Raw genomic sequence first — 17,726 nt, forward strand, 5'->3', positions numbered from 1 at the left:
TAGAATGTTGGTGGCTTTAGATGCAGGGATTTTAGTTTTAGCATGGACTTCCACTTTAATTGAACAAGATGAAGTTAGAAGCTGATTGACTACCAAGCACAGCTACACTAGATATTGCATTCTCCAATTGTAGTAAATCAACCCCAATGTGTCACTGACTAAAGCACCATTTTAATGTCATAAAAAAATAGAACACATATCCAAAAAATACGTACATTTATATCTATAATAACTCTGGCTGTTATTAAAACATGGTTACTGTTGGTAAAAAAGCATACTTTGTCCATTTTTTCCTACTTCCTTTTGCCTTTAAAACACATAGAAAAAAATATCTTAAAAAAAAAAATTATATAAAAAAATTGCATAGCTATTCTTCCTCTAAAACTGCATTAATTCTGTGTAGGTTAGCATTCGCACATGAGTTTTATATATAAAGTTGTTGCTGTTGGGGTACCATCACATTTTCCTAATGTACTTTTCTTTTTTGATCAAATGTTTTTTAACCATTTTCTCTTAGGAATGAAGGTTCTTCATATAGGTTGCATCTAGTACTGTTAACATTCAACAAAGAAACCTTTACAACAACATATATAGTTACATAGTTATTCAGGTTGAAAAAAGGCACATGTCTTTAAAGTTAAAGTGATTGTAAACGATCACCCTGTAAAACAACCCATTCAGTTTAAAATAGAAATGAAAGGCAAAACATTTGTGTATAGATAAAAAAAAAAAAAACAAAACACATTATAAATACCTTTTTTCCCTTTTTTATAAGTGATCACATTTCCTCAGTTAAGAGCTATGGGGAAGGAGAATCAGCAGCAGACTGAGGTTACTAGTGAATGGCTGTGCAGCAGGGGAGCGTTAGGACAAGTCTGATCATTGGAGGAGAGCATATTGAGTTCCCAGCATAGCTAGAGAACTAACCATGCTTTGCTCTCATGTCTAGTGTGGACAGTTTTTAATAGGAAAGCAGAGGGACTGGTGGGGATTGCTCACAAAGGAAGCTATAAAAAGAGAACAGGATAGTTTTTCATACAAGTACATGGTACAGCAAGCACATATCAGGAATATGAAGCATCCAGGTAACAAACACTTTAAACCAATAGAACAAAAAATACAAAAAAATAGAAAGCCTCCTTATACACAATCCTTTACCCATAGTTGATCCAGAGGAACGGTATAGTTTTTAAGCACTGCTTACAAAGTAGTGAATGTGACATTCACTAATATTGGCTGCAAATGAATCAATCACTGTAATTGAAAGCACCAGAAAGATACAGGTGCAGTGAGTAATTGGGGAATGTGACATTCACTGCTTAATAACTATGCCCTTTAGGTCTTAAAAAAAATGTAAAAAATTGAGCAGTTCAGTGCATGAGCCTTATTATTTATAGCTAAAATACTCTATTGTGTCTTTTTTTCTATTTTTCCAGACTGCAGGCATTCTTATTATAGACGATGCTACAACATCTGGTGTTTACAGCTGCATTGCATCCAATAAAATAGGAACAGAGAGAAGAGATATAAGCTTTTTGGTTTCAGGTAAGGGTCTAAGAACAGATGTGTGATCCTGAAAATTATCTGATAAAAACAAAATCACGCAACTCTCATTAATGATTTCAAACCATGTTAAGTATATTTAACAAAACTTTTGTTTTACTTTCCATATTTGCTGCCACTGAGCTATATGCATTTGCTGTCATTGAGCTATATGCTGGGTGCTTAGTGTGCTCCTGTACCTTTAAGAAGGGGTGGCTCCCCTTCAGTCCACCTGCTCTCACCTATCCATCAGAATGCATGTGCCTCCACTGTGGGGACACTTATAAGTTAGTGTTAGGTACCACAGATAGCACGGTGCCATGGCGAGGCTCTGTGGCTTACGCATGCATTTGCAAATGCGTGGAGACTAAACCCCTGCTTTTAACTCATACTGTTAGACAGGTTTAATTGGTTGTCTGTGAGCTGGTCGATAAGTAAGCTTGGTTTTTTCCCTTGGATTTATCTTTGGCCCTGTTTATATTTTCAGTTTCTGACCAACTCCAGTACTAATCTTTTCTATTTTTTCTTTAAGAAAAAAAAAGTGATAGAATAAAGCAAGGGTCACGTCTCCCACATTGTCATGTTTTTCTAGTGAACATTACCAGTTGAAGGTCACTCCTTTGAGTCAAAATTGCTGTTTTCCGCTGGATATTGATGTTTTGACTGCCTTGCTTTACCCCTGTGTGTGCTCCAGGACGTAGCCTTGTAGGTGGCCATGCAACTGCCTGTTTATAGTTGCTGTCTAACTGTAGTAGAAGTTGACATTCACAATGGGATAGGTATTCCAAACATGCCTGAATTGTTCACCATCAGAAACATTTCAGATAGGATGACAGTCCAGTCCATGAGACTGAATAACCTGTAAGCTGTCCATTCTTATGCATTTGCTGGCACACAGCATGACTGAGGGTGTGTTTGCAATTACCTAGGGTGAAACAGGAACAGCACAAGCTTATCTCCTTGGCTTCCCAATGTCACTAAACAGCGTTTTATTTTGAGATTCCTGGTGGTGCTTGGCAAAGATAAACAGCATCTTCCATCAGGAAACCTGGGAGCTATTTCCACAGGAAGTCTCAAATCACTTAAGTAAATACAACCATTTTACATTATTGCAGCCGTGCAGCTAAGCATCACATTGATCTCTGGGTTTAGGTGTAATAAGCCAGAGCTTTTTTTTAATGCTATCCAGTCCAAAATGTTCCTCCTCTGTTTCAGCAACTGTTCAGAATGAAGTGTGACTTGCTAATGACGTCAAGGACATGTTATAAAACATGACATCCCACTTAAAAGAACCTTTTGTTCTGTATTATAGTGACCTCTGGGGGAAAAAGGTTATATTAGTTACGCTTTTACTTTGTCTTTTACTATTTTAAATCATGGTTTGTCACATGCATTGGGGTTGATTTACTAAATGCAAATAGACTGTGCACTTTGCAAAGTGCAGTTGCTCCAGAGCTTAGTGTAGCACACCCACTAAGGAGCCTTAAGTAGAAAAGGGAATCCCCACCCTGCACAGCTAGGTACACCGCATCTTCACAGCACACTTGGGTTTAAGAGCAGTCCAGTGCTTTGTTTTATGTTTTATTGAGGGGAATAAACTTGGATAGGGATTAGGGTGTTGGGATGCCCACTTGACTTTCATCAGAACTCTTCAGGGACACAACTATATACATTCCGTGTATACACTTCTCCTCTGCCTCCTGCACAACTCTTGATTGCAGCACTACAACTCCCAGGACCAGCTGGCACACTGTTGGGTGATCTGACAAAAGGCTCAGTCGGATTAATAGCAAAGGCCCTTTGCAGCCAGGGACCACGGACCCCTTGTTTGTGTAGCAAAGTCATAGTGCCCAGTTGTCCTCTTGTGGCTACTGATCCCAGGACCACCTCTTCAGGCACTGCCAGCCCACCTGGCTGCAGCTGTCCCTTTCTCTAGCCCTCCTGCCTACTCCTCCACAGTCCTCCCAGACTAAATTTGGATCCATCCCAGACTGCTCTCTCCCAGTCCTCTCAGGCATGCCTCTCAATACTCTCCTGACTGTACCACTCGCCAGCCTACCTGGCTGTCTTCCTCTCTGGAGATTTGCCCAGCAGTGTGCTCCTGCTGTCCTTCTCCTGTGCCTCTGATCGGGACACCTCTCTGTGTCGTGAAGAGGGTCCCTTCCGCACCCAAGCCCAGGTCCAAGGCCTTCAGGCCCTCAAGGTGCACCGACAGCCTAAAACTCCAACCAAACTCCACTGCTCTGTCTGGGCTGACCCAGAGTATTTGAGGGGGCCTGCCATCTGCCAACCCATCTGTTGGGGATTGGTCAGGGCCCTCAGAATACTCCAAACAGATCCTCCTCACCTCTACTCCCATTCTTCTGGAAATTTCCAGCAAGTTCCAGAAGTAGGGAGAGGTCTCAAAAATGCTACCTGTGAGTCAATCAGCCCTCCCTGGGTCACTCACCTGACCCAGATAATAAACACAGGCTTGGATGCCAGCCAAGCCTGACAATTTACCTACACTACAAAAAATCATATTCTAGCACACTAGAGGGTGCTACATTAGTAAATGAGGTAAAGCTTCACTTTGCAAAAAGCACTCAATCACATGCAAGGAAAATATAAAAAAAAAAAACTGCATTTTTGCTTGCACATGATTGGATGATGGACGTCAGCAGAGCTTTTGGTCATTTACTGAGCTCTTGAGCAACTGCTCTTGCAGAGTGCAACTGAACTTTGCAAAGTGCACAGTTTATTTGCCTTTAGTATATCAACCCCATTATGTCTTGTTCTTAGAACACTTTATTCATTTTTGTCAAAGAGGAAATAAGGGAAAATATTTTAGATGATAATTCTTGTACATTTTGTTCATCATCAAAGGAGGCCAATTTCATTGAATTGTTTATACGTTAACATAAACCTAATACAAAGCAAACTTGATAATGATTCTATGACTAATTTGCATACCTAAATAAATGTTATATTTTTTAAGTCATTAAATGTTTGGTAAACCTAAAAAAAAGAAAACACTGCTTTTTATTATGTGTTTTAAAAAGTATTTTTTTCTCATTTTTTTCATTTATTTATTATTACTGTTTTAAAACTGTAATTGTATCTGACACTGAAGTTGGATTTATTTAGAACATTGTCTTGGCAAAAGCAAATATAAGTTATACGTTGCCAAATGTGAATATTGTATTTTGTTTTATTAATTTTTTTTTTTTTTTTTAAAACAAATTGTGTCAGACTTACAGTAATAAATGCCACGGCAGTCTAAAGGAGGCAGTGTTTACATAAACTCTAAAGACTTATTTTGTCAATGGAGCCAACAGCCTGTATGCCATCACTCTGTCACAGCTGACACAGTGATCACGTGATCAGGAATCACTCTAATCAGAGGGAAGTGGAGCTGTCAGTGACAGCAAGGACTGAAAGCCAACATCCATAGGAAGTTAACAATAATAAAAATAAACTGCGCTAAATGTCCTTTAGTGGATATTGACATAAATATGGAGTATAAATGGTATAGTCCAAATATCGCTTAGAGTGAGAGAAAACTCCCCAGATCCTCCAAGTGGAACAACATGCATGAGAATAATTAATAATCCAAAAAGATCACGACCATAAATTGCCCTTACCAGAGCGCAAAATATATTGAGCAGACGGCTTAAACCCAGCCAGGGCCTTTAGGGACAAGGACCGATCAGATCTGTCAGAGTTCAGGCGTAGTTCCCTCAGTTCATCACCGAAAGAGAAACAAAAATGCTTGCCATAGCATAATATTGTTTGCAATCAAGTTAAGCATGCACCTGAAACCAACACCCTATTGTGCATATGGGATAAAGGTGATAACCCACCACCACAGCTGTAGATTGTGCTTACCAACTCTCAGGCTTTAGTATTCATTGAGCTGTATATCACTGGGAGATTGGTAGCTGTGTTAGGAAATCATTTGCAGGAAGTCACAGCAGCATGCCAGAGCATGAACGTGCACAGCTATGACTTGCAGGATTCCGCCAGTAATAGAGTTTACACTTCAATTTCATTCGCTCAGATTATCTGAGCGAATGAAATTGAAGTGTAAACTCTATTACTGGCGGAATCCTGCAAGTCATAGCTGTGCACGTTCATGCTCTGGCATGCTGCTGTGACTTCCTGCAAATGATTTCCTAACACAGCTACCAATCTCCCAGTGATATACAGCTCAATGAATACTAAAGCCTGAGAGTTGGTAAGCACAATCTACAGCTGTGGTGGTGGGTTATCACCTTTATCCCATATGCACAATAGGGTGTTGGTTTCAGGTGCATGCTTAACTTGATTGCAAACAATATTATGCTATGGCAAGCATTTTTGTTTCTCTTTCGGTGATGAACTGAGGGAACTACGCCTGAACTCTGACAGATCTGATCGGTCCTTGTCCCTAAAGGCCCTGGCTGGGTTTAAGCCGTCTGCTCAATATATTTTGCGCTCTGGTAAGGGCAATTTATGGTCGTGATCTTTTTGGATTATTAATTATTCTCATGCATGTTGTTCCACTTGGAGGATCTGGGGAGTTTTCTCTCACTCTAAGCGATATTTGGACTATACCATTTATACTCCATATTTATCTCAATATCCACTAAAGGACATTTAGCGCAGTTTATTTTTATTATTGTTAATTTGTGTTGTCACACTGTCTACTGCTGCTCTATTTTTTTGCTCCAGCGCGGTATTTTTTATTATATCCATAGGAAGTTACTGACTTGCAGTTTCTTGTTAAACTATCTGTATTAAATATATATATATTTTAACCTATATTAAATTGTTTATGATTTCTCCAGATGTACTAAATGGATTTAACATAACCTTGGACAAGGTACCAAAAGAAGGTGAAAACATGACCTTAACTTGCTCAGTTAACAAATACTTGTACACCAACATAACCTGGATTCTGCGCAGGCAAATTGGGAATCGTACAATTAACCACAGCATCAGCAAACAAAGAAGTGCTACGACAACAAAATACTCAACCATTCTAACAGCGACTGTCCATAATGCCACCAGGGCTGACTCAGGGGTGTATGAGTGCAGAGCCACAAACACATACAGTGGAGACATAGTTTCACAAAGCAAAAAGATTATTATCACAGGAGAGCATCTGGCTAGAACACATTTTTCACGGACCTCAAAACAAAGAAGAAAACATTATGCAACAGAAAGCAGAGGAGCCCACTAAGATGACTCTAATCATCATTATGAAAGATTGTGATTTTAAAAATGAAGGTACTGAATATGCTTCCAGAAAGGAATTGAGTCTTGCTCGACTAAATTCTCATACTAACTCTATTGCATAGGAAGCTATCAATCTTCCAGAGATACACCAGTCCAAAGTTGGAGGATAAGGTCTCTAAAGACTAATCTTCAAATTCTTCAAGCTATAAGTGTACCCAGGATTCTCTGAATATTTTTGGCCTGTATCTCAATATATTGTATCCGAGTATATTACTAAGAAGCATGCCATTCTTTTAATCTAGTTGTATGCTGTGCATCTAGATTTAAGGGAAACAGGTCCAATGGACAGATAAATTGTCAATGCTGCAGACATACACAATCTATACTAAGAAAGAACAAATGAAAGGTTAAGTCATGTTTAAAAACTTTGGAGATCTGTAAGACATACTATATAATTCATTAACGATCAAAGTTGTGCAAAAGTGTAAAATGAATGAAGCAAATGTAGCTTAAAGTGCACCTATGCCCAGGGTATGGACATTAAATTATTTGTGTATTCATTACAAGTTATATCACTTTAGAACAACCCCTCAGCTGCTTGTAAAGTGAACCCATTCCTTCTTAAAGATGCTCAAAGATCACAACAACTCTAGATTTCTGTTTAGGTCTGTTTCTAACTTTCATATAAAAAACAGATATTTAAATTCCTGTTTTGTGAACTTTGAAAATTACGTTCCACAGAATGCTTATAGATACAGAGATAGATGAGGGCTTGAGATGGATGAGAGTGATTCTGCTGCTTATTCATATTATGTAAATACTTTAATGAGCATGATCTAGGCACAGGTTCACTTTAATTTTTAGGAGATATAATTCTTTAAAAGGAAACATTTTGGTGTCCAGAAAATTAACATTCACTATTTTGCTTGGTAGCTATAATGCACCTTATTGACTGAGCTGCTATATATATATATATGTCAGTGCAAAAATATATATCATGCAAGTGAGTGTGTGTCAGGCAAAAATCTGCCAGAGAATTAATTAATTAACAAATGGAAGATGTTTTTTTTTATTTTAAATGTTTATGAAATTGCACCAGACAATAATTTTCAATTAGGTTCTCAGAAAAGCCATTAAAAAAAAAAAAAAAAGTAAGATATATTTGCATTCTCCCTTATCAGAAGCAGCATTTTGTATTGTTAAATTGTATTGTTAACAATTTAAGTTGTTAAATTGTTAAATTGCTTAAAGAAAATTATAGGAGCAATAGAGTTTATTTATTAAAACTGGAGAGTGCAAAATCTGGTGCAGCTGTGCATGGTAGCCAATCAGCTTCTAAATTCAGCTTGTTTAATTAAGCTTTGACAATAAAACCTGGAAGCTGATTGGGATCTACGCAGAGCTGCACCAGATTTTGCACTCCAGTTTTAGTAAATCAACTTTAGTGGGTATTACTTTTATTTCTAAAATATTAAAGTTCTCTTGAGGTATCATGAAAGTAGTTGCACTGTCTATGTCTATGAAACATTGATTTTTGTTATATCTATTAGTGGTTTGGGGCAGGATATCTATAGTATTTATCAGAGGCCTTTAATTGTGTGCTAGGGAACCTTCTTAAAAGCATAAGCAAGACATATTTCTTGCCACCTTAGGACATGGAATATGACCTATTTTTTTCATGTTAAGGATTTCATCAGGCTGGCTAATATATTGTGTTGCTTTTAGGTGTTCAGTAATGTTTTCAGGTGCTGTAGATTTTTTTTCAGGAAGAAGTCAGGAATATATGTCTTCTGTGTTTATTTCATGATGTATTCACTTAGCTTTATTTTCTGTCTCCTGCCTTTTTTCCAGGGGACCTATCAACCAGTTCATGTATTCACTGAAATACTATGTGGCTAGCATATCAGTCATCTTCTGTAACAGTTCCATTTTTTTTAAGCCTTATTCACCCTATATATTTATATTGAAAGTGTTTAAAACTTTTTTTTTTTGTAATATTTATGTATACGCACATCATCTGGAAGGTTTTTCAGGTTATCTTTTAAAAAAGATGGATCAGGTTCATTACAGAGTTGTACCTGCTGTCTGGACACAGGGGAGGCAATAATATAGTGGGTTGTATTTGTATTTAAAGGGGTTTTCCAGATTCTGGTAACTATTTATAGAAGTGATTCTATGCCTAGAACAAATATACTTTCTATTATCTTCCTCCTTATCTGCATCATCACTGCAATGTCAGAGGTGTTTGTTTACTTGGGTCATCCCTGGTTACAACACAGCTGTCTCCCTACTGTGTGATAAATCAACCCTTAACGCAAGTTGTGCCCTACACGTTCTATACATATTTGCTGTACTGTACACTAGCTGGATAATCTTGTTGTAGATTTCATCTTTATCTTTTCATGACCAGTTAGTCTTATGGTAAAGCAACAATTGTAATACAGTGGTTGTGCTTTTAAATCTTACCTAGGCTTATTATCATATCACTATGTATATAAAATTTTAAAATATCCTGTACATTTCAGACTGCGAGTCCTAGAAATATTTTGAAAATGTTTTTCAAATAGATACCTTTCCACTGGCAGGTAGACCTGAATAATAAATAGCACTAGTTAGCTGGGGCAAGAAATGGGCTTCTTTCAGTTCATTCATTGTAAGTACAAATGGTGTCCCTCAAAATCAGGTCTGAAACTGGAAAACCTCTTCAAGCTATTAGATGGGAAAAATTATCACAATATGGCTGCCTCAGTTTTGTGTTGTCTACAGGTACACATAAAGGTTAAGCCCACCCCTACCTGGAATTTCATTTTTGGTTGTACACTGGCAGAATCTGTTACCTACCAATCCGCTGAACTATGGTGCTCCACCTAGGCCAAACAATGCTGATATGCTCCTTTTATTGTTTTTCTAAAATGAGTATAACTAAAAACAAACAGGATTTTGTAGCAATACTATTTTTTCCACATAGTGTCCTTTTGTGGGCTCTTAGAAAGAGAAACTCAGGGGAAGACTTTCCACATCTGAAATTCTTGTGACATATACAAAGCTTGAGGGTCAGATAATGCCGTCCTCTCTAACCTGAAAAACCATTGGGGTAGGCTTAGCTTTAAACTGAAAAGTAGGCAATGGATAATTGTTTTTGCTAATAGAATACAGCTGAAAATGTATTTCATTTTACTAACTTATTGTAGTTTTTTCCAGTTTTCAAAGCCAATAAATGATTTCCAGCTGGCTACTAATTGTCAGATTAAACTAGCCTTGAAATAATGGCATTGTACAGCTATAGCCAAAGCTGAAATAGGCTCATCATTAAAACAGAGAGGGAAATATAGGAAGATGCCCTTAGCTGCAAAGTATATTTTAGCACCATTTTCCAACGTGCCTTGACAAGTGGAATGACACTGTTTGCAAAGGGCAACACAGATCTTGTTTGCTTGAGTTTTATAAACACCTGCCTTACCCTTGTCAAAGTAGCCAGACATCAGTAACCATACTCTTCCCATAGACACATGCAGACTGCAAGTTTGAGAATGTTCAATTAGTGTCTATAGCTATACCTAGATAGGTAAGTTTGTCTATAATGTACATAAACTGGTTCTGTGCAGAGTTCATTTAAACTTTGCGTGATTATAATTATTGTACTGTAAAAAAGACAACAGATATTTAATAAAATAATAACCTATACTTTTGTATGTGTTGAACAAACTGTACATAGTTTTTGTTGTAATATGTTAATATAAAGTTTAATTAAAGAATAAATAATTCTAAGGAATGCACTGATGTATATGCTTAAAACTATGCATGCTGTTTACTGTCCATGAAGAGGGCTTTAGAGGCATTCCCTTCTCATTTAGTCACATTAATGTAATTGCTGGATACTGCCGCTGTAGATATTGTCTGTATTTCCTCTGTGTCAAGTTTTTTTTTAAAGTGACTCTCTCATGAGAAAGGTATGGCGGCTGCCACTGCTGACCTCTCCTTTGAGAAACTAAATTTGTTGGCTGTCATGCTGAGGCTTTTGCTTTAATTTTTCTCGAGTCTCTGGCCTGGAACCAATAAAGGGAGTAGAAATTCCAACAATTTTCAAACACTCTTTTAATCCATGTTTGTTCCAAATAAAAAGTTAAACCCATACATAGTCAGGCAACTAGTATTTTCAGAGGAGGCAATGGCACTCTCCATACTTTTCTCACTTTAATCAACTGACATTAAAAGGCAACTCTCATGTGCAAAGTGCAGTAACTGCCAGATTTCACCTTTAAGCATCTTGAAACAGTAATAAGAAATGATTTCTGTGGTTCCAATGGGTAAGGCCTCATAAACATAAGCTGATCTCTCACTGAGAATACTGGGCAGTGAGGGATCTGCTTGTGCTTATTGGGATTACTGCACTGCAAGGATTTACCATGAGTTTTTGTTCAACTTGGCCAATGTTCAGATGCAACTTATAAGCAGAGAAGGGACTCTTTCCCTCTATCACTAAACATCTACCACTAAATATTTGTAGAGATTTTGCAATGAATTGGAAAATCTCCACAAGAAATGCTATTTTTACTCATTATTACATTGGTCAAGTTAATCTGACCATTTGCAAAAATCAAATCGTGTATGGCCACAATTACTGCACTCTAAGTGCATTGCTCTTTACCATTTTTATTTGAATATGTAGGCTGTGGAGGTAACTAGTACATACTAGCTGGAGATATCAGTCAAAACTAGTAGTGCTAAAAAACAAGGATTAATGGTCTTGGGTTTGTTTCTTTCAAACAGCAATTTAGACATGTTTCAATGGAATTATTACCTTTGAGACCTGTCATATTCAAATGACCCAGCAAGCTTGGGTGTTCAGCTTGGAAAATCAAACTATAGGAATGATCACTGTGATTCTCATACCAACATGAGCAGTAACATATGACTAGAGACACTTACATGACTAGGGCATGTGGTGAAGATTCTGATTGGCATTGTTCTCAATATTCAACTCAACAATAGTTAGCCAGATGTGAGAATGTTTGCAGAGCTAAAACAGTTGCCAGGCAGCAGTGGCTCACTAAGATATTTTGGTAGGCAGGCAATAAAAAAGAATAGCTTGGCCATCTAAAAAGCCATTCCGCACACAACAATATTGACAGGTCTTATCCAAAATGTTGACAGTTACTGCCCCAAAAAAGACCACTGATTGGAGCATTAAATCAATTAAAAACCAAGAAAAGCCAAAAAAAAAAAAACAGCCGCTGTAAAAATGTCCAGTGTGCATGAGGCCCTAAAATGAAGCCCCACTCAAAAGAGGAAGCGCCACTTATTCGCACCCCCCCCCCCAACTGCCACATTTGGCACTTTCTGGGGGGGGTGCCTGGTTTTGACAGGTACCCGCTCCCACTTCCGGGTAAGAGCATTGTGGCGATCTATGAGCATTTCCGGACCCTCCTTCTTCTCCCCGCACACACAGGTCCCAGGAGACAGGGGACTATTCAGAAAGCGCAGCGGGACTCACACATGCATTTTTTGAATGGTGCGCTGTCTCCTGGGACCTGTGAAGCCTGAAGGCTTTACTGCCGGTTTCCCTTGCTTGCAATGCCGGCGCTTGCACCCAAAGACCAATTGGCTTGGGGTGTCGACATCACGGTATCCCTGGATAGGTAAGTTTCCTTATATTAAAAGTCAGCAACTACAGCATTTGTAGCTGCTGACTTTTAATTTATTTTTCCCATACTGGAGCTCTGCTTTGGGCATCTACATTCCTAAAGCTGCACGTAGCCAATCAAAGAACTGGAATGTTCACACCGCTGTGCCAATTAATAGCGAAACACAACAGATGATTGGTCATAACTCTAAATTAACCATTAGATGACAGGAAATGTACATTTATAAATACCTCCACAGCCATACCCCTTTCTCACTTTTCCTCTATATTGTTACTGAGATAGAAATCTAGGCAGTTGATTGTCAAAATGATGCAGTGCTGCAACATTTAGGCTTCTTCAGTCTTCTTCAGTCTAAATAATTTGGGAACCTATAAATATCCCGTATATAGCTTTGTTTTTAGATTGATTTAGCTAAGGCAGTATTCCAAAATAAACAAGTCCTTAAATAGAATATTTGTGGAAAGGGGACAGGAAGAAAGGGATTGACAGAAAACAGAAACAGCATAGACACACAAGATGGAATTCTACAGCAAACTGCAGACATGGGGCATGACTTAATGTTTTCCCAGTTTATTAAAATAAACTAATTTGTCATCCAGATTTTAGGAAAAATATGTAGCAAGGCTGAAAGTATGAATTGGAGCACGTATGTATTTTCTTTGTATGGTAAAAAAAAAGTTTTCTGTACAGTACCCATGCACTGGGAAATAGTTTAGAAGCCAGACTAACAGTTATACAGTTTTAGTTTGCATGTCAGACACATACAGTATACTGGAGCTCAACAATTGCCTACTATGATCATTAGGCAAACACACAGAAGTATTATCAAAATGCTTCTGACTTCACTTTTAACATGAACAATTGAACGTTGTTGACAGACATGTTTAGACACCAAATCTTAAGCCTAGTACACACAATCAAGTTATCAGTTTCCATATCGAAAAGGAATAGGTTACTGAAGTAAGAAAATTCGGAAGTTATGTAATGTGTTGTAGTGTATTTGCATTGTATTTTCCAACGAAAACTGTACTGATTAAACGAAAATCATACGATCTGGTATCGTACAAGAAAAGGGTTTTGTGTTTGTCCCTTCGGAAAATTTTGGACGATAGCTGTGTACCAACGATCAGATTATCATACGATTGCGTCAAAAGCGAAATTTTTTGTATAATATTCTGATCATGTGTACTGGCTTTACAATAAGCAAGCTAACCTCCAAAAGCAGTCAAATCATTCAGTGGTCATTGTGCATGAGTCTATTGCACATACAGGCAATGTCACTGATATCCAAACAATTGCACTCATCCACATTAAACTTTCATACCAAAGTGCAGGTACTGGGATATTGTACCAATAGTTTGCTGTGTCCAACAATAATTTGTTAAAGCAAACCTGATTTCTTTTAATTACTCCTGCAAAACTTAAGGGAATCTTATGTGATTACACACTATTGTCGAATTTTGGAGGGATTAAGTTAGTTGAATTTGCGTTGTTAAAGTTTGAAGTGCCTTGTTATACATATTGTGTTATATTGGCAAAATAATTAGGTAAATGTGAAGGATTTCACCATGGTGACTTTTTGATGGGTGATATAGAATGTTAGACAGCAAAGGTAGCTTATTAAAACTAGTGCAGAGGAACAACAGGGAAGTTGCTATAAGCATCTGGTAGAATCATTACCTTCCTTTCTCATTTGTACTACTGAAAACTGGAATCTAATTGGTCACTTGCAGTTTCCTACAAGAGAAAATTATATGGTTGTTCATAGTTACCCATTTGATGTTTGTTTGTATTAATAAACTGATTTTTTTTTATAAACATGAAAATGTTTTTAATGTGTATGCATGTAATGGCCAAAGCTTTTTTTTTGTCCTTTGCACTAGATTTGATAAATTCCCTTCACTGTTATAATGCCTATGTAATTTAAACTTCTAATTGATACAAATAATGCTTTAAAATAATGGTGTAAATGTTTTGGAAATGGATTTTATGCATATCAGAATAAGAATTGTGAAATTAATCTGTTTACATGGGCAATTTCACAAATAAAATACTGTGATTTTTTTTTAATTTACATAGGTCTATGCAAACAAAGAACATTCAACCCAAAACTATTAATTTTCTTTGCACTGAAGAGCAAAATAGGCAGGCTCTTTGTAAGATTTTACTTAATTTTCTAAAAACGCTGTCAACATTCAATATTGCAAAGATCCTCCAGTGAACCTAATTCCTAACTGCTGTGGCTAATCAGGAAAAGGTGCCTACTCTATGGTATGTCCCAAATCCTCCAAGGAAAGATAACAGGGGTTGATTTACTAAAACTGAAGCACACAGAATCTGGTGCAGCTCTGCTAGTAACTGTCCAGCTTCTAACTTCAGCTTGTCTAGTTGAGCTTTGACAATAAAACCTGGAATCTCACTGGTTACTATGCACAGCTGCACCAGATTTTATGTGCACCAGTTTTAGTAAAATCCCCCCCCCCCCCCCCAGTTTGTGTATTGAAGGCATTGTTAGGAAACGTAAAGTGTTTGTATACCCAAAAATTGAACAGTTTTATGATGGTTTCTCATACTAATAACAGTTATCCCTGCAAGCCCTTTGTTTTGCTATTACATTCAAGAGTAACGCTAAAATACCTGTTGATCCTGCCAAAAGCCTGCTTTTCCTGTACACGCATGACAACAAACAATGCAGGGTGCTTCCTGGTTTACTGTTGTCATGTAGTCCTTTGCACTCCCTAGACCAGTGATGGCGAACCTATGGCAGAGCCCTCTCTGTGGGCGCGCAAGCTACGTCGCCAGATCACTACCCCCCAGCAGCCAAACCTCTGAATTTTTTATATGCCTCTGTATCTCTGCACAATAATGTCTTCCTCCTTATGTATCAGTGCATAATGTCACACAATTTTCCCCTACACATGGCCGTGGTTATTTTGCCTTTGCTTGACTGGTTACCTGGGGATCGGGGAGTGTCTCCGCTGTGGGGCCGGATTGTCTCCACCCGACGCATGGGGGGAGCCCCCATGATTGGCTTGGGTGGAGCCCATTGGATTGCATCATCAGTAAAGGATAGAGCCTCCCTTCTGGGGGGTTCTGCCCATGGACTGGTGGAGCCCCGTAAGCTGTCGGAGCAGTGCCATGCGCTCCAGGCTTGGTTGGTCCGGGGCTGCCTCCGTGCATGCTGTATCTACAGCACTTTGCCTTGGAGGACACCATCGGGACATCAGTAGAAACCACTTCTATTTACCAACAAGTAATTACCATTTCCATCTTGGATGTAGGGCACCATAGTCCACACATATAATATATTGATTGCGTGATTCATGAAACGCACCAATGCACATGATGAAGAACCCCATTACAGTCAATGGCCCCGCCCATACCTGAGCATTTGGTTGTTTGAAAATCATGAGTTTTTGGTTCCTTAGGGCTCATTCAGAAGGATGACCAGTCCCATCCTCTGTACAGAGCCACTGGCAGGTTTAATTCAGTGTTGGCACTTTGAAATAAATACGTTTTGTGTTGCAGTTTGGGCACTCAGGCTCATAAAGGTTCGCAATTACTGCCCCAGATCATTCTACAGGATTTCACAGAGCCCCGTACACCATTGCAGGCAGCCTGTGTAATCGCAGGCAACCATGCTTCTTGGAATTCCTTGCTTTAAATTCAACAACGCTCCTTAGTATCATTTGTAGTCTCTGCTTCTAGCTCTCGTTGAGAAAGAAGAAAGGTGATAGAAGTCATGTGACCACCACTAAACAGTATCTTTGGGCATTTTTTTTGTAATGATCCAATGTAGCATGTCTAGGAAACGTGGCAGAATTGCCCTTTTATGCAAAGGCTTTACAGATGCTTTCAAAGACACTTTTCATCAGATCAATGTGGTGGTTGTTATTGTAGACCTGTTTCTTAAAATGTTAGTTCTTTGGTTATCTCAGGGTTCATGGCATGGCAGATGGGTTGATATACAAAAGGAGAAGAGGCTGTTCATTTAGTAAAGTAAATGTTAGTAAATAAAGTGAAGCTCTGTTCATATTGAATCCCCTTCAATATGCTAGCACAAACCCTGTTTTTTTTTTCTTTGCACAAGACTGAGTATTCAAGATGAAATATGTTTCACTTTATTAACTAATATTCAGCTTGTAAAATGGACAGCCCCTATTTCTTTAGTGCAGTAAACCCCAGACAGTTATTTAGCAATGACAGCCTGCATATGGGGTGTAAATAGTGCAAAATATCTAAAAACACTCTACCTCTTCATCATTCACCAAAATATATATTAATAGTTTTGGGTGGAATTCTGCTTTAAAAATGTGTTGTTTTTTTTTTGCACCATTATCCTTCAAACTTTTTTTTTTTTTCAGAGGTAAATTAAAAACAAATTGCCAAATAGTTCAATACACTTATAGTACTGTATACTATATTCAGTATAGAATATATAATGACCAAACGTAAATTCAAATTTGATTTAAACAGCAACATTAATGACCCGTGAAGCTTACACTGTGAACTGGAAGGAAATGTTCCATTAAATTAATACGGCTGTTAATATTCATTCTATATAAACTCATATGACAATATATAACTTATTTAAAGTCAGATTTTGGAAAATACTTATTTATACATTGATAATGGTCTTAAGATATATACATTAACATTGTGATATGTCTAACTTACCTTTTTCAGGGTCTTTATCTTGCAGTCCAACATATATTTTGTATATACTTTCATACTTTAAGATGGCATTTTAATTAATGTTGAAAATTGTATTACCAGTTCATAGAACTTTCCTATTTTTTCACATGTCCATTGATTTGATATGTTTATTGGTTTTGTAATCTGGTTTTTCTTTTAAAAAATGATTAAATTTGGATGATTATTATTAAAAGTTATGGACTGGTTTCCTGTTGTACTTCAGAATAAATAATCTATTATTCATTATACAATAGGTTTGTTGTGATGGTGGGGTCAGGCAGTTACAATGCCATTGACCAGTACCAATAGGTGGTTTAAAAAACAAGAAAAAAAAAAAAATACAGAAATAGTAACAATATAACACGTTTATATTTGTACAGAGTTTCAACAATATGACAACAAATTCTGGTTGGGAACCTGCAAAGCTGTTTCCTCCTTTAATTTTTTAGACCAAGGTCCCACGTCTGGCCTGGGATTTCACATGGGAATCGCCTTTGTCAGTGTTACAAGTAAACAATGGCATTTCCTCTAGATTCAAGTTTTGTGCAGGATAAATATGTTGGGGAAGAATCAATAAAGTAGAAGCTGTCAACTGACAATGAACAGTATCTTTGTCGATATTGGTTGTTAAATGCAAGATCACGT

General features: G+C 37.7%; 1 protein-coding gene across 1 annotated transcript in view; it reads left to right on the forward strand.

Moving 5' to 3' along the window:
- FLT1 (fms related receptor tyrosine kinase 1) overlaps positions 1 to 17,278 on the forward strand; it is a 93,815-nt gene extending 76,537 nt beyond the window's left edge. The window contains exons 12-13 of the mRNA XM_073613377.1: positions 1,437 to 1,545; positions 6,351 to 17,278. Coding sequence (XP_073469478.1) covers positions 1,437 to 1,545; positions 6,351 to 6,745 — 504 coding nt within the window. The 3' untranslated portion in view covers positions 6,746 to 17,278. The remainder of the gene's footprint in view (positions 1 to 1,436; positions 1,546 to 6,350) is intronic.
- The last annotated feature ends 448 nt before the right edge of the window (positions 17,279 to 17,726 follow it).

Source organism: Aquarana catesbeiana, linkage group LG02 (genome assembly GCF_042186555.1).
Source record: "Aquarana catesbeiana isolate 2022-GZ linkage group LG02, ASM4218655v1, whole genome shotgun sequence".
NCBI classification, from domain to species: Eukaryota; Metazoa; Chordata; class Amphibia; order Anura; family Ranidae; genus Aquarana; species Aquarana catesbeiana.